Here is a 17,913-nt window from a genome sequence, read left to right as displayed (position 1 = left end):
GACAAAGTTGGTTTGTGCCTCATTTGCTGTTCCCTCAGAGAGCAGCAGCAGCCTATACTGTTTACTGCAGGTGGATGGTGCTCTGACAATACGGATGTGACAGACGAGCCACCAACAGCAACCAGACAGCTCTGAAAGTAGTTCTGGTTGCTCTGCGAGGAGGCTTTGAATGCTGCTCCCCCTCGTTTCCTTCTAGCCCTTGGTAGCAGCTGGCAGCCAACACGAGCGTAGTGCAGAGCTCCAGTGCCCAGGAACTGGACAGAATGTGGTGGGGGAAAGCTTTGTGTAAAACTGCAGGTTTTTCTGCAGTTTGTTGTTGTCTGAGTCCCTGTCTCAGTTTGGGGATGACAGGGGTAAAGGTTTGTATAATGTCTGGCGTTTCTGGAGCAGTGGGACAAGTGATCACAGTCAGCTGGAGGGAAAATACGAAAATCTATGGAAGCTTCTCCCATCATTGTGGCATTTGGGTAGATCCTCTGAAGTCTGTGAGGGCCGTATTTGTTACCTCTTTCCTTTTGCTGGAGTTAGTGATAAAGTGTATTTCCCCTGCTTCATTCTGTTTGTGAAATTCTGAACATCTTAATATCTTTGAAACCTTCACATATTAGTAAAATGTAGTTGAAACTGGAAAATGTGCTCAAAGGGGGTATTAACACTTCGTGACCTCTTCCGCATTGGATAGACAAGATAAAGACTTTTTATTGCTCGGAGCAAAGAGGAATTATTTCCCTCTCCAAATTTTTCTAACAAAAATAAATATAAATCCCCAAATATCCCACAGATAAACTTCTTGCTTTTGAAATAAATTAATTTTAACTTAAAAAAAAAAAAAAAAGGAAAGAAAAGAAAAAAAAAAAGAAAAAAGGAAGACCACAACCACTCCCCTGGAAATCCCATGCTGCGAATGAAATGTTTCATCCCCTAGTGCAGGGGGTGGGGTTGATTCCAGGCAAATCCTGCAGCCCGCAGTTGCAAAAGTGGCTGGGAGCAAAGCTGGCATCTCCCCTTCCTGCCTTCCTTAGCTCCACGCCGTTCAGATATCCCCAGATCCACGGATCAGGACTGGAGCCAGGGAGGTGTCAGGGAGCTGTTTCTCTGCACTTCACCCTAGCTCAGGACAGGGGCTGGCATGCATCCTGGCACTGGGTTTGGCTGATGGTGGGGTGACCACCATAAGTCCGTAGGAGTCCCTTTGCTAAAACATTCTCCTGCTCATCTCAGCGAGAAGCTGAAGAGGAGAGGGTGGGTGCACGGAAGGGTAACGGGAGAGTAGTGCACAGCTGTTTCTCTGCCCGTTCTTCCCCAGACGTGGAAGCAGTGGCGGCGGAGCAATGCCCCGCATTCTTGCCCACCTACACACATGCTTCCTCCGCATATCCCCACACCGCCTGCTTACCGCAGGCACTGGAGGCTGGGCTGTAAATCCGCTCGCCAGACAGATCCCTGACACCCTGGCTTCCACCCTCCTCCTGCAGGCCACGTGCCTGCTGCTGGTACATTAGCATCACCCTTGAACCAGCCTGGAGACATCTTAGGAAGAGCAGGGAACGCCAGAGTTATCACAAACCCCTTTTCCTCATGAGCTGACCACCTTTGAGGTCTGCTCCTGCAAGAACTCCATCTCCCAGTGAGTTTTCTCCAAGGCGGTGAGAATGGGGTTGGCCAAATACCACTGAGCCCTGCGAGCCTCCCAGCTATGCACGGGGCACTGGCAATACACACATGCACACACCCTGTGGCTTGTGTTTCCACTGCGGGCTGTGCTATGCAAGGAGCGCCCTGCAGCTGAGAGGAGTTCAGCGTGGTTTGACTGCAAAGGCTGCTATCTCTGCCCAAATTCATCCCAAATCGCTCTTCATTGGGAACCCACAGCTCAGCACTGGCTGTGACCAAGGGGAAAATGGGAAGCTGGGGCTGGGGGAGGGGGATGAGGGTGCTCTTGCAGGTAGTTTTTGGCTCACACAGCTCCATTTTTGCAGCTGGGAGAAGCAGAAGGTGGACATTCTCAGCCATTTCAAAACACAGCCAAATCTCTGTGGGAGGCTGAAAACGTCCAGCTTTCTGGGAAAGGTGGCCCGATGCTGTGCGCGCTGCCAAAATGAGCCAAACTGGGAACCATTTGCATTTGCCCAACCCCAGGCATGAGGGCTGGTGAGGACTTTGGGCAGTTGGTAGCCTCTTTTGAAGTCCGTATGGAAATGTCCTTGCTAGACACCCCCTCCCACTGGTGCCTTGCAAGTAAGAAGAGAGCCCTGCTCCAAGCTACTACTACTCATTACAATTATGCGGTGCTGCTTTTTTTTTTTTTTTTTTTTTTTTAAAGTTAATTGTGGTTTTTCAAGAGAAGATATTCTTTTGGTGTGAATTACAAGCTGGAGACTAACTGCCTCTGCTTGACTGGGATGCTGCTAGACATGTTTGGCACTGGAAGCAGGAATCACAGGCTTGGTAGTTTGGGCTGTAACAAACCTGTGCTTAATGGGTCCGAGGAAGCAAAGGGCACATGGAAGGGCATGCTGATGTTGGATATGTCTGGTGAATTTCCTTCAGACATTGCTGATTTGGGCTTTTTAGACCTTTGCTGCTGTGCAGAGTTAATGTAGCGGAAGAGCCAGGGTCAGGTTCATCTTCATCAGCAGAGGCAGCCCAGCAGCACCAGTTCCAGGAGCTGCCCGTGCACTTCACAGGGCCCTTGGGAAGAGCGATGTGACCACACGGCATGCTCTGGGCACATGCCAGGTGAGGAGACTGGCCAAGACCAGAAGGGCAGGTCTGAATCTCTGGGGGGGGAGCTGTGCAGCCTTCCCCTGCTTCCACTGTGCTGGTCCTGGCACCTGGATCGTGCTGGGAACAGCACTTCTCCAGCTCCCATGGAGAAACGGGTGGAACAGGAGTCCTCAAGAACCACCATTTTCATGCAGCATTTCCTTTTCATGAGACTTTTGCCTTCTAGGCTGAAATCGAGCAGGAAATGCCAACTCTTTCAGAATCAGTGCACTCATGATGGCTTGCATAAAACCACTTGTGTGGAGCTAGACCCCAGAGGGCCATGCTAGAAGAAATCCAACAGGCTTCTGGTCTGTCCCTGGGCACAACCACAGGGTCTCAGTGATGCTCCCACATGGGTTGTAGTAAGGGCCTGAGCCCAGCCTGCTGCCTCCCAGCCAGGCTGATTATCCATACACATCCCTGGGAGTGCAGATTGAAGCTGAGTCCTAGAGCCAGGGGAACACGGACCCAAGATTTGCCTGCTCTGTGTGCTTATTCCGGGTCAGGCAGAAGCAGCATCCAGCAGCAAGGAAATCCTTAACTTCCGTTAATAAACACAGCCTTCGTTTCCAGCCTCTCTGCCTTGGCAAGTGCCACTTGTCATAATGAAAGTTGCTCGGACTTGGGCAGGGATCAGCCCTGCGAGTTTACGGGATTCACAATTCACAGATGTTAGGAGCTATCAGGCTGAGTGTGGGTGGAGAATGTCAAGTCCGAAATAGCTCCCTGCCACCCTGGCACAGGCAGCAAAGAAAATGTTTCCACATGACATTCTTCGAACCAAAATTTCCTACGAGGAAAGAGCACAAGGGGAAAAATACGAGGCAATCACTGCCCTCTCAGAGGGCTTCTGACTTTTGCTCGGGAGGTTGGCATTTGTGCTGACATCAGCACAAAAGATGCACAGTAGGTGAGCTATCGGGCAGCACCCTCCCCTCTCCCCACGCACAAACATACGTGTCTGCTTAAAGACGTGGCCCCGTTGGTGCATAGATATATGCGTGCTATTTTTTCCTGCTGGAATCCATTTTAATTTAGCTCCTGATTCATATTTCATTCATTCTCCAAAACCACAAAACCAGGATAGGTTTACAGCCTGTACTATTTGGACGAGCTGTGGAGGGGGAAAAACAGGGGAATAAAGCAGGTTGCTTTCCTGAATGATTATCTGTGTCATTACAGAAAAAATAAATAAAAAATGGTGGGGGGAATTAAAGATTCCCTTCTTTACTTGTAGTTTTCTTCAGGAAGATCTGATTTTCCTTTCACCTTTGGTAGTCTGGTTTAGTGGACTTAATTTTGCTCATGTTTCTTTAGGCTTCAGTGGCTTGAAAAAGACACCATGCTTATTTTCTTTATTTCTTGCTTCTCAGGATCTTTGAAAGTATTGTAATTTTTCATGTGAAAAACATTTATATTATTTTAAGAACACTAACACAAATACCTCAGCTCTCAGTGAAAAGATGCAGAGCAAAACATTACCAATTACATCAGATGTTTGAGGGATAGGGGAGGCAGGAAGGGGAGGAAGAAGAGCAAAAGTTCAGAGTTAAATTTAAATGAGGAATTTCCCCATATTTTGTCATTCAGCTTTTGAAACTATGACCACAACAGACAGTTTGAACTGTGACAAGAGAGAGACTGAAAAAGAAAATTTCCCCAGGCAGCGTTACGCGGGTATTAGCCACAGAGCTGACCAGGAAAGCTTTTAAAGCACGACAAAATCCGGTGCGGGTGCTGCACCCAGCAGAGGAAACTCCGGCCATCTGGAGAGGAGGATGACCATCGGCCACAGAAGTTTGCAAAATCGCAAGAGCTGCCAAAATTAAACCGTGAAGTCAGGCAGGAAGGCGACCAATGACCGGCGAGATCAGAAGTTCAGAGATGCCCCAGATGAGCTCCCAACAACAAGTGTGGCCGACGTACTCCCAAGTTTATTAAGGATGTTGAGAGGAGGGGAAAATATCCCCGCAGAAGATGCCCAGCTGGCGAGGAGGGACTGGTGGTGATGCTCGGGTCACTTGATGAATCCCATTGGCCACGTCCCCGGGAGATCCCACCCATCTGCAAGTGCAAAATAAATCTCTAAAGTTGTATCTCGTGTACCACTTGACCTTATTGCTTTTAGCCGGCTGACTTTATATCTATTTATTTATTATTTTTTTTTGGTTCGGACCCTAAGAGGGGCTGGAAGGAAATGAATTTTGAAGCGGCACCTTTCACCACCCTGCAGTACTACCCCGATCCCTGCATCCAGCGGTGAGTCCCTGAGCGTGACGTAACCCCCTCCTATCGCAGGTTTGATCTCGGTGTCTTGTGTAATTGTTAACTTTCCTGCTATCGTCCGGCGGCAGCTGGGCTGCACGCGGAAAAAATGTGCTGCTCTCTTCATGCTCAGTGGAGCTTATTATTATTTTTGGCTTTCTAACAGGTTACTGTTTAATTATAGGCATCCGCTTAAGATATCAGCCTTTTCCTCTCTGGCGTTAGAGGAAAAAATATATGATAAATAACGTGAAAGCTGATAGTATCTTTTCCCTGTATTTTCGAGGTGAAGGTTACTCAGTGCTTTGCGACATGCAGGAGTTGCTTTTGCTTTCTATAGTGTGTTTATTTGTTTCTTTAAATGAAAAGCTCATGGAAAAAATATAAGCTTAATTATTAAGCTCTGAGATTTGGGAATTTAAAGGATAAATAAATCATTTAAAAGATGCAGAGAAGAAAAAACATCTCCTAAGAGAAAGCGCTTCTCAAAGAATATTTTTTCACTCTGTTTAACAGCCAATATAGAGCCTGACAACCACTCTTATTTTAGCTTTGTTGTTAAGCTGTGTTTTATAACTTTCCAGCAGATAAAAGAGCATGTCCGCATGAGGTATCACCATATCACATTGTCGGTTTGTTTGTTTCTCCCAATAGGAGCTACTATATTTAAGCATGTAAATGACATGTAGATGGTATTTTTCCAGTCGTAAAGTTCAGAGAGGTGAAATCCTCCGAGTGCAGTCGCTTGTCAAGCTGCTTTAAGGCTACTTTCTGGCTGTGCTTTGCAAAAGCCCTGCCTGGGGTCTCACCACAGCATTCAATCCACAGAAGGGTTAACTGTTAACTCATCCTCTGCACTGTGCATGTGTTGCATAGCCGTCTGCTGAAGAGAGGGCTCGGCCACTCTGATCTCTACTTTTTTTTTTCCTCCCCTGCTATTATGACTTGTCGCAGTGTTGTTGTTTTTCCCCCTTAACGTGCAGGCGCTCAGTGCCACCCTGCTCGGCGCTCCTCGGGGCCGGTGGCGGGGAAGGAGAGGAGGGGAGATGGGACATAGCACGCGGTCCTTGGCTGTGCTGCCGCAGTGGAGGAATGTGGAACGGGGCCGGGGGTATTGGTTTCCCCGGCGAGACCTTCCACAACACGAACACGGGGCTGCGAGGCCACGCACTGCTCTCCCAAACCCACCCGGGAGCTGCATGTGGCCAGGAGGAGAGCAATGCTGGAGCAGCGCCCATCCAGGAGGGCAGATTGGGGATTGGAGCAGTGGGGTCTTTTATATATTATTTAAACACTGGAAAGCTCAGAGATGCACTAGCAAGGGTACCTGAGCTCTGGGACAGCTTTCCAGATGCTCTGAACTCCATCCCATCCATCCCATCCTGTGTCAAAGAATGGGTTTGTAGAATTGGCATTGCGGCTCAGGCAAAAATCCCATCGGGAGCAGGAATTAAAGAATAAAATTCCCTTGGCTGTCCTTTATAGAACTATTGGAATGGGTTTTTCTCACCTTTCAGTCTGTACCCTCCAGCAAATCAGGCCTTTCTCTAGAAATGCAGCTCCTTAGCAGCATGAGGGGTTTCTGTGAGTGACCATTGTGCTGTGGGAAGCCTCGGGACAGCTTGGGACAGATAAAGTTTGTGACACCCCTCAGTCATAAAACCTGATCAAGATCTGGCTTAGAGTAACAACATGTCTCAGCTGTTATGCATGTCTGTTTTCATGAACTGAGAGTGGCATTTGTCCAGATATTAGCGGCCATGCTCTGCGTGGTCAAAATCAGCTGGAAGTTGCTCCCTGAAATAATTTTCTCGGTGTGAGGACATTCACACTTTGTGCTTTAAGCTCTGTCAGTTGGATATCTTTCATGATACGCTGGGTGACATTCTTCTGACTGATTTAACAAAATTAAACAGTTTCATAATTGCATTTATTTTACAGTTTGAAACATTTTTGCTTTGATGTGGTCAAAGTGCTTTATTTAGCTAATACTGATGTGCTTCTTTGCAATTCTGGCTGCATGAATATATCTTTCCTTAAAATTATATGTAATAACAACACAAACAGCAAACCTATAACACTGAGCTGAGGCGTGCTGGCAAAATAGCAGTTGTGAGAAGTGTTTGAAACCCTGTTAAAAAGGGAGGAAGGGTGGTCGTGCTGACATCCCTGTAGGTCTGTGCCCTGTTCCTGTCCGACCCTGCTGGTTGCATGGGCTTCCTTCCATGGTGGAGGTGGCTCTGGGTTATGTGTCCCAGGCTGACTCCTCCAGCAGCCATGGGACGGGGTTGAGGGGGAAGAATTGTGGCTTAGACTTACCCCCTGCCATTGCTTCGCCTATGAATCCCGTCACTTTGGGGGTGTTTGGCAGGCAGATGGGTTGGGAGCCAGCTGAAACATTTCCTTTGTCAAGAGATGAACCCAGTTCACGTTCAGAAGGGTTCACTGATGTGGCATTATAATGCTCACATGCTTACTGCCTGTTGTTTCACCACACTGCATCCAAGCAGTGCAGTAATGCAGTGCCATAGATGAGAAAAAGGATTGGGTGCCTGGACTGGCAGCACTGACCCTTAGGGTTTAGGCAACCCCAGTCCCACTCTCAGCAGTTTCTGCCCCCCCTCTCTCTCTAGGCTATTTATTTCTTTGCAAATGTTTATCAAAACAAAAACATTCCCTGCATCACGCAAAATGACAGACAGCTTGACTGGGACATGGGACAAGCAATCTCCTCCTGTATGCGCCCCGCTGGGGTTTGGTGCTGGAGCTGCACCCAGGGAGCACAGGGGTATGGGGCACCGCAAGGACATACAACCCCGTGCAGAAATGAGGGATGCAGACACAGCACGTGGCTGCCTGGGGTGAGCTTGGAAAGGTACATCCAGACTCAGCTCTGCCTTTAAGCAGAAAGATCTACAAGATGCTAAAACTGAGCAGCAAGAGAATCAGACAAAAACCTCAAAGTTTTTCTGCTTGTTTCCCTTATAAAGGGATTGACATGAAATGCCTGAAATCGGTGATAGAGCAGGCTCAGTGCTCTGACTCCTGACCCTGGGAAGGAGATGCTGTAAGGACAGAGGCACCTGTACTGAAGCCTGACCCCATGAATTGTTGTTCGGATAGTAACGTGGGAGCCAAAGCTCATCCTTTGCTGCAGAAAACCCAGGCTAGCTCTGAGTCATAAAACAACTGATGTGAAACGGGCGGGATTTCCACCTTCCAAGAAGTGCCCACCTAGCTGCAGTTGAAAGACGCTAATGCAAGAAGACGGCACTGTAATTATGATCAAAGTCCAGCTGTTGAGAGCTGTGTAATTAGTTTCGCTCTCCAAAGCTGATTTTTTTTTTCTTTTCTTTCCTTTTTTTTTCTTTTCTTTTTTTTTTTTTTCCTTCCAGCTAATGCCTGGTTGGGGGAGTGATGTTTACAGATAAGTTACTTGTGTTCTTGGAAATAATGGTCATTAGGCTGTGCTTTGCCCAGGAGCCCCCTCCTTTTGGGGCTGTGGGGAATGCATCTGCTCGTGCTCTGCACGGGGTCCTGCCTGCCCTGCTCGCCCCCTCCCCGCGCCCAGGCTAATTTCGGGTTGCCAGTGTTTTGAAGGCATTTGCTGTGGCTCGCTCCTCCCTTCTGAATGAAAGGCCCCTTGCACTAACTGCTCTTTCCTCTTTCATTTCTGGTTTTGTGTTCTCAGCGCGATGTGAGCCCAGCCTCCCAAATCTCACTAATAACGGGGCCATGCGGGAAACTGGATGTCTGAGGCATGGCTCTGGGTTTTGGCTGAGGAATTGCTAAGAATAAATAAATAAATCAAAAAGAACACAACAATCAAACAAAGGAGAAAACAAGCAACTGATTATGTAGAAAATCTGGTAGAAGAGAATGAGGGAAACTGTCAGAAATTAGTTGGGCACGGAAGGAAGTGAAGGGCACAGCAGCATTGTTTGCTGGGTGCTGTATCCAGACAGATTTTGGTGAGCAGGGCCAGAACTCCTGGGTTCAAAAGGGATCTTTCATCAGGAGCCTTGCACGTGTCACTTCACCTTTCTTCTTCAGTTCCCACACCTATCAGACAGGGCTGGCAAACAGATGTCAATTATCAGATAGGAGCCTCGCCAATGTTAACGCTTGCAATGCAGCATAAATGTGAAAAACTCTCTACCTCTCATCAGTGCTGATAGGCAATGCTCTCCTGTCATTAATGATTAGTAATTAAACAGCAGGTTTCCTCCCTTTGGGTTGGAAGGGGGCACGCTCAAGCAATACCAGCAAGCTGCCCCTCCTGATCCCAGGCAGCGGTGAGCAGCTGCGTCCCTTCACAGCCGTGAATCAGTGCTGGTGTCAGCAGCAATCCTTTCCTTTGGGTATTAGCTGGGGTTACTGGGGCAGAGAGGTGTTTAAGCTGTAACAGGTTAATATCTTGCAGGAGGGGTTCATCTTGTATGCAGAGCTCCGCAGAGCGCTTGCATTTAGGTAACCAAGTGCTTTTCCTCTTTCCTCTTACTGTGTGGTGCTGAATAAAATAACCTAATTCCAGTCATGACAGGGTTGACAAGTCTAATCTGCTGTCACCTTTGCGATGGGAGCCCGGATTTGCCATACTAGCAGAGAGGCCTGAAGCCACGTGGCTTCGCATAGGTCTTTTTGCAGAAACAGCCAGCGGTGCAGCAGGTACTTTCCAAAGACACAGAGAGGGGCCAGAAATGGTCCTGAGCAGCTCGTGGTGTGTTCGGCATGGTCGGTGACTTCTGGAGGAGCAGGGTTGGCTCTGTACAGGAGGGAAAAGCGGAGGGGAGCTGGGGAGAGGCTTTTTTCTTGGCCTTGGTACGCTCTCCTGTGTGCAGGAGGTGGTGGTCACCTTCATGGCTGTGCTCTCACCCCTGGTAGAAATCCTAAGGGGGTTCCCTGGCTGGAGCAGGGGTGCAAGAGGGGACAGCATGTGGTGTGCAGATTTACAAAACACAGCTCAAGGGCAGCATGTTAACTTCATTTATCTTAAATTCTCTCTTCCAGCAAAGCCCTTGCAGTCTGCTTTTCCCTGACTGTCCTCCTCTATTTAGTCCCGACCAGACCTCTTTGCTCTGTGTCAGAGAAACCACGTTGTGCTGAAGCTGTCACAGCCCCTTCCCAGTCAGTGCCAGAGACATTACTTTTCTCTTTTCCTCTTCAAAGCAGTACAGGCTCTTCAGAGTGTCAAAAAAAAAAAATATATATATATATATTTTATATATATATTTGTCTGCTTGGAGGTCCTTTTAGTGCTGCTTAAAGGATTAAGGGAGAACCAAATTGACCGTTTTCTGTTTTTTCCATCTCTCAAAGGACTGGAAGGAAAATGTGTGAAGTCTTTCATGTGGTCCTTTTTCCTTTGAGGAGAGAATACCTAATTCATAGGATCTTGCTCAACTTCAACTTCCAAAAAAAAAAAAAAAAAAAAGCTGAAGAGATTAAAGAAACAAGCTCTCAATAGCTCATCTGTTTAGAGATGTTTAGGGTGTTCGTGGTGCGTGCTATAAATATAATTCCATGCTGATTTGTGTGGTAGCTCCCTGATACAAGCTGACTTGCAACAGCTCCTCTTATAAAACAGGGATTTTATAATCAAGGAGTAAGAAATGAAGGAAACCTGGGTATTTATTTGGTGCCTTCAAAAGGAACTGAGCTCTGAGTTAGTTGTGCACTTCTGTAAAAACCTCCACGGGAACTCGGGCATTGTGGTGGGAGCCAGCAGTTACACTGCCGTACACATTTTCACTTCTGTTCTCTTTAACTTTTTGAGGAGCTGTAACCTGTGATCAAAACTGAAATAATTAGAAGGAAAATGCTTCATTCTAATGAATTTCTGAGTGCTGTTTGAATAGATCTGCTGCTAATAGATAGGTAATATCATCCCACATGCTTGTGTAGCTTCACAAAACGTCTGTACCTGTTCCTAGGGCTTACCCGTGTGTTCTTGGTGCCTGATTGCAATGACTTCCCGTGGTGTACCAGACCATCACCCTGTGGGAATTTGCTGCTGAGTCAACTCCTATCAGGTGTTTGAATGCCACAGGTGGCCTGACACGATGAACGCTGATGCAGATGAGCAAGGGGAATTCAGTTAGTGCATGGAGCTATAAAGGGAACAGCTGCCCCAAAGAGTGAGCAGGGGGAAACCCTGCAGTAAGCGATCAGGGGTTCAACAGGCTCTATACAACACAAAAATAATTCTGTTTACGAAACCTTGTTGGGGGGAGGTTAAAGATGCCTATTTAGCATGTTGGTCTGCCCCTAAGTTGATGCATGCTGAAACAATGCGTGGAAAGAAGCTTGCAATGTGAGCAGCAGCTCTGAGAGATAGCACGAGCATTAGGTAGACAGATAACACAAGAATAAAAACATAATATTATAAAAAAAAATCCTTTACATTTTCTTCCATCTTTATTCATTTTTATTTTTGAATTTTTCTTCTCGAAACATGCAGGCTGGCAACATTATTCCTGTTGTTGGTGGAGCTGGGAATTCTGGTGTACTCACAGCACTCTGGGAGCTAGTGCTTTAAGATAATCACAAGCAAAAATGATAAATCACATTGGGTGTGGCAATGTATTGATAAAATTATGGGGAGCCAAGCCTGTAATTTCTTAATGCCAGGCATAGTTGCACAAGTGAAGGTTCCGTGAGCACGGCAGGTATTGTTCCCACACTCTAGCAGCATTTCCAATAGGCAGTTTACTTGTCCTTGTCTTCCAGGACTATAATCTGTTATTTCTTTGTCCTTCATCTGCCCTGTCTTGCAGCTAATTTGTGACATAGAATAAGGTTTTTGCAAGTGCTCCTATATTTGGGAGAAGGATTCTCTCTTTCCTAGGGCTTAGCAGTAGCTGGCCTGCCACAGAGTTGCTACAAGCTGAAAAATGCAGCCAGCATCATATTCAGCAGAAGACCTCATTTTCCTGTAGGAACATCAGTGGTGGCAGGGGTAGGGAATGGAAGATTATGATTTTTATTTTTTTTTTAATCATCTAAAGTACATTGGATTTAGCAGACTGGCTGTGAGGTAACAAGTGAGACCTTCAACCAAATTCACTTTGCAGGACTGCACCTAACATCTGTTTTGCTGGTGTTTCTGGTTTGCATTTTAATTATTTACTGAACCACAGGATGTTGCTCTTTGCAGTTTCCTGCTTTTAAAGAGTTCTAGGGACTTTCTGCATTATCGTGATGATTTACTTTATTTTTGTAAAATTCAACCTTCCTGGGAGAGCTTGAGAGGCTTTGTAAGTCCCCTGTGTGGTTAATCAATAAAAGAGTTTGTGTAACCAAAGACTAAGGTGACTTTCGGAAGAGTAGGTGCTGCAGGGAGCCGAGAGTCTTGCCTGAATGCTCAAAATGTCACAAGTCTTTTGCTGTAGATGTCTGTGAGACCCTCCTGTCCTAAACAAGAATCACGTATTTCATGTTTGCAGCCTGGGAAGCTGTCCCTCTCCTCTTTGATTATGTTTGTATGACTAAACGTGTGGAATCCCAGGGCTGAAAACCAGCATGGGCTGCAGGATTTCTCTTGCTTTGCTCCCTCCCCATGGGGGGACTGAATCGAAACCTGCATGGGATGTCCCCTTGCTGGGATGTCCCCTCACCAGTCCCTCCTCAAGGCAGCCAGGTTTGGGGACTGTCTGCCCTGTGTGGCTGAGGACAGCAGCATCTCAGCACCCGCTGCTCATCGTGCTGGACTGCCCAGTGCCTCCCCCTTGGGCAAACCAACCCCAAGAGCTGTTGGGAAGGCCCTGGCAGAGAGAGGACTGGATTCCTGCACACATCAAAAAATTCAAGCAAGGCTGCACTGACTGTAACAGTTGCTCTGTTCACTTTCATTGTTCTGACAAGCAAGCTGCTCAGGAACCCAAAGATGTCTCCCTGGCACCGTGCACGTTCCTGGCTCAGGGGACTGGCCGTGCTTGTGGCAAACCCTTCATCTGGGGGCTTTCTCTTAGGCCTGCTTGGCACTGTGCTGCTGGTGGTTGGCACTTGCTCTGTGCATGCTCAGCCCTTAGGAGGAGATGCTAATTCCAAGCTCTGGCCTCTTCCAGAGCCATGAGCATCTTGTGAGAGCCTGTTCCTGATACCCTGGCTGCCTCTCTGAAGCTCTGATGCGCTTGGCTGAGTTATTTTACCATCCGTAATAAATACAGCGATTTCTGGCTCTGTGTTGTGGTCTCTGTGCTGGAGGTGGTGGAGGAGGTAGGCTAGTGAAACCTGAGAGATGTTGGCTGCACGCAGCACTGCAAAATTTTAGCAGACAATAGTTTAAAGAGGGAAAACCCAGGCCTCCTCGTTTCCTGTGGGAAATATTAAGAGCAAGCTCCTTGTTAAAAAATGGACAGCAACAGGCTGCTGCAAAAATTATTATTAGGTAAATGCTCGAAGGAAAATACTGATAAGCAAAGCTCAAAGGGGGGACTGGATTCAGAAAGCCTCAGGAAGGTCTCAGGTTTCTGACCATAGTTTTTTTCAGAACTGTTTAATTTTCCTTTTTCCATACCTAAAATCACTACAGTGCAGTGATGAAGGCCTGTAATAGCTGTATTTTGTCATGACTGTAATCTTAAAAGTGAACTCACACTCATGTTCCTGGGGTTGTTTTGTTTTCTGTTACTAATCCTTGGTGTTACAGAGGTCTGGATAACCAGAAGGGATGGGGTTGGCTGGTTTGGGCTGCTATGGGCATTTAATGCTTTCCTTTCTCCTCCTTCACCTCGAGAAATGAGCTGCCTGATGAAATCAGGGGCTCCCTTTGTACTGCACAGCAGTATCTAAAACTGAGCAGGTGAAACTTTTTTTTTTTTTTTTTTTTTTTTTGTAGGCCAAAGGGATTTCTTTCTTCTTTTTCTTCTTCTTTTTCTTTTTTAATGGACTTGAATATGTTTCTGAACACTTTCCCCGTAAAGTCTACCTTGCAATTCTTCTTTTCAAACTTGGCTTAAAATTACCTCAGAATTTCGAGGGCTGGGCCTGGATTTTCCACTCCTGTCGCTTGTGAGACTTTCTCGGTGCAGCAAAGCTCTCCCCTCCGCCCGGCAGCTCCCACCGCTCCCTCTCCAGATGAGCACCACCTTTAAGCATCGCTGCAGATAGGCTTGGGGTGAGGACTGGCTGCAAAAGTGAGTTACAACATAATACAATTGTGAGTGCTTCCTAATCGGTTTTACAGTGCTTTTCAAAAGTGGACGGAGATTTAAATTTTCTTTTACTATATAAGTTGGGAAAGGCTCAGAACAGTGTCTCCCTGGAGATGTACGGATTGCCAGGAGGACCCTGTGTGCTTTGCAAAGCTGGTGGCATTGCTGTAGCTCTGAAACGGAAGGGCAAAGACGGGCACAAGCCCCAGCCTTGTGCTCTAACACTGGGCTTCCTGAAGTGGGTTGCTCAGGCTCATGGGTTTTTTTTTGGAGGTTATGAGGGCTCTGTATCCCATACTAGCAAGCAGCAGGCAGGAAAACGTCTTTTATGGTGGAGGACGTGCTGTGGCAGGGCTTACACCTTGGCCAGAGCATTGTCTCTCTCTGCCCCTGCTGAGAAAGGGAGTGGGTGTCTGGGCCAAGCAGAGGGGAGGGAATGTCCGCGGCCGGGTGAGGAGGTAGTTTCCAAGGATGGGTGAGAAGCTGAGGGTGGAGAAGGGGGTGTCCAGGGTGAGTGGGAGATAAGAGAGGTCTGGGAAAGTTCACAGGATGCTAATGGATGGAGGAAAAAGAAATAGGGGTACTTTGCTGTGACAGTTAGGGGATGATGCCTGGTGCTGGTGGAGCAATTAGCTGCTTGAAGCCCTGAGGACAAAGAAATACCTCTGACATGTAGAAGCGGTCACTGTTGTCAGGCTGGTAATGGTAAGATGTAGATAGCAGATGCGGCGGTGGGTTCCTGGGTTGCTGCTGATGTTCTGAGGCTGTCTGGCTTCAGTTTGCAGTGGGCTGTGCAGTGCCCAGGCCGAGAGCCACTCAGCAGGGCTCTGTTGGTGCTCAGAGCACCCTTTTCTCCCCAGGGAGTTCTGCTGGAGCGGGGTGCTGGCATGGGGCTGGGGCTGCAGTGATATAACGTGCTTTGAGGGGACGCCGCGGAGCTGAGAAGGTTGCATCCACTGCGGGCACAGTCAAACGCAAGATGACTCTAAGTGAAAGAAGATGATGAATGGGAGAAAATCCCCCTCGTGTTTTTCAGCATGGTGAATGAGGAGGATCATTCCGTGCAGGCAGTTTCACTTTCTTTGATATAGGTCAGTTTTGTCCTCACACTGAAGGCTCGAGCAAAAAGCAACCGGAAAGCCGAACCATCCTTCCTCCCCCTTTCTGCTCCACTCACACACATACATCCCCAAAAGAGAAAATTAAGTCACAGGGAAACTGGGATGCGCTTACAGCAGACTCTACCGGAACGCTGTTTCTTTGAAGCGATGCAGTTAGCATTCCTCTGAGACAAAGTTGCTTTAATTCCTCTAAATATCATACACCTCATAGCAGAAGCAGGGTATGTACAATGCAGGTATCATTTGCCTAGAGAACAGGAAGAAGCTCCAGTCCTCCCTAGGCTGTCGTTGATAGATGCTGTAGGGCCCCAGGACCCCAGCAGAGTCACAGAATCCTTTGCTACTGTCACTCCTAGTTCCACTCACATTCTCCCCAAATCTCCTAAGCTGGAGGCTGCTTCTGAGCCTGGGGTTCACCCTTTGGGCAGTTAGCCTCCTCAGTTTTCTACTGCACATCTCTGTTGCTGGATCACTTTTCTACTGGCAGCCCTTTCCTATAACCCATGCTGTGGTCTATATGTTTCTCAGTGAGACTGCAGATTGGAAAACATCCAAAAGATGTGGGATCTGGGGAAAAAAAAAAAAAAAAAAAAAAAAAAAAAAGGAAATAATACTAACCCTGTGTCAGTGTTTGTTATTCCTTAAATTTGCCCTTCCAAACCCATGCATCCATCACCCTTTATCTGGAACTACTTTATAGGATTGACACATAGGAACAGTGTTATATGGGAGGACAATCTGAAGGATTTAGAGAAAGTGCTGGAGATCTAGATTGCAGAAAGCTAAATCTGAAAGCTGGGCTGGAAATCTAAAGGAGCATGAATGCTTATGCCTGCTGCTCAGCAGGACCTGCCTCTGCTGCAACGGGATTCAGCCTCTCGTGGGCTCCCTGTCTACCTATGGGCTTTTGCTCCCTCTGATCATGGCAAGGAACACGGCTGGCTGCAGAAGTTCTCCATCATGTGTTTGGCCAGGCAAGGGTGACCGGGGGGGCTGAGCACGCTTCTCACTCTGGGGAATTCCAGATGACGCTGCCTGCCAGGCGCACGCCTGTCCCGTGCTGCCAGACCCCCGCTTCCTTCTCCTCTTGCACAGCTGTGCGCTTCATTAGGTAGCGATGTCTACAAATCACGGCAGTGTTAAAATGCAGAGCGGGGGGAATTCCGGCAGGACGAGCGCTGCCAATTCCTCGACTTTCAACAGTGAGGTCCGAGAAAGAGCCCCCTCCCCGCTTTAAGACTACACATCCAAGTAATAGCAAGATCCAGGCAGCTAAGCATAGTTCCCATGAATTTATAATCATTTGTTTATTGTTCTGTTTGATGACCTTCCATGTGAAACCGGAGAAGGCAGAGACCAGCACGTGGACTGGGATTGCTAGAGCCAATCTGAGGCTGCCGACTGCTCTGCTCTGTGTCTTGCTTCCCTACCAAGCCCACACCTCGTGGCAATAGAGAGCTAATATATTAATATATGCATGAATTCGGGGCTGTTCAGTGGTTAACTGCTGTAAGCACACAGGAAGAAAGGTTAGGTTTTAGCCTGGACATCTGGATTTAGATCCTGTTTGTACCCTGAACTCCAAGCGTGGTGTAAAGCAAGTCACAGCGTTTTGGCAGCCCTAATATTCATTCCTGGGAATCAGCATTTTGGTGCCTAAAGATAAATGAAGTCTGGGCGCTTTGTTGCTCTAGGAAGTGCAGCAAGTACTGTACCTGAAGATATTGAGGGTCTTTTCAATGTCTCTGCCTAGACACCCCAAATCATCAGTTCCTTCTGTGCAGCACCAGGCTGGCACTGAGGTGACCAAGGCTGTATTTCTGGCTGCACGACTGGCTTGCTGAGTAACCATGAGTAATCCTATGACCTCCTGGTGCCTTAGTTTTCCCACAGGTAAAATGGGAGTAATTATTCTGTCTTCCTTTGTAGAGCACTTTGAGAGCTATGAATAAAATGAGACACATTAGATATCATTATTTAGACATTATTAATTATTCTTTTGGTTCATTTGTATACTGTGGAAGTGCTTTCTTAATAAGACTTGATGCTCTTTCTGCATCAAGGTTTCCTAAGTACTCTGCCCTCAGCTCCTTTAGAGGAATATATATTGTGAACAAATAGAAAAATCTGTAGCTTACAAAGACAGACTTCTCTGGCCCCATCTGCTTTGTCCACTGACTGAGTACTACAGACCCAGTGACAGAAAACTGTACACCCATGAGAGGCATTTGGTGGGGAGAAGCAGAAAGAGTTATTCTTTACTTTGCCAGTAGACAATAAAAAAGCTCCAAATCATTCTATTTGTCCCAACTGCAAATGATTTCTTCCCACAAGATTTCACACTGTGGTTTTATAATGCAGAGAACCAGTATGAAGCCATGAAGCTCAGAATCTATAAGCCACGCTGACAGTTTATGAGAGTTTGCACACTGCAGGGGGGAAAGAGAAACTCAAAAAAAAAAACACTTGCCAGAGGTGCTGAGCTCCAGGGAAACTAAGGAAAATGGGAGGTGCTCAGATCTGAAAGCCAACCTAGAAATTTCACTAAGATATCTTACTCTGATTTCCCAATGTAATTAACTTTAAACCTTGGGGGTAGTCTA

General features: G+C 47.2%; 1 protein-coding gene across 1 annotated transcript in view; it reads left to right on the top strand.

The window, feature by feature from the left end:
- The window catches only part of TP63 (tumor protein p63), a 169,709-nt gene that overhangs the window by 65,612 nt on the left and 86,184 nt on the right, over window positions 1-17,913 (top strand). Inside the window, exon 3 of the mRNA XM_032193289.1 lies at window positions 4,952-5,028. Within this exon, the coding sequence (XP_032049180.1) occupies window positions 4,967-5,028 (62 nt within the window). The 5' untranslated portion in view covers window positions 4,952-4,966. The remainder of the gene's footprint in view (window positions 1-4,951; window positions 5,029-17,913) is intronic.

The sequence above is a fragment of the Aythya fuligula genome, chromosome 9, assembly GCF_009819795.1.
Source record: "Aythya fuligula isolate bAytFul2 chromosome 9, bAytFul2.pri, whole genome shotgun sequence".
Taxonomy (NCBI): Eukaryota; Metazoa; Chordata; class Aves; order Anseriformes; family Anatidae; genus Aythya; species Aythya fuligula.
This window is presented reverse-complemented; position numbering and strand designations above follow the sequence as displayed.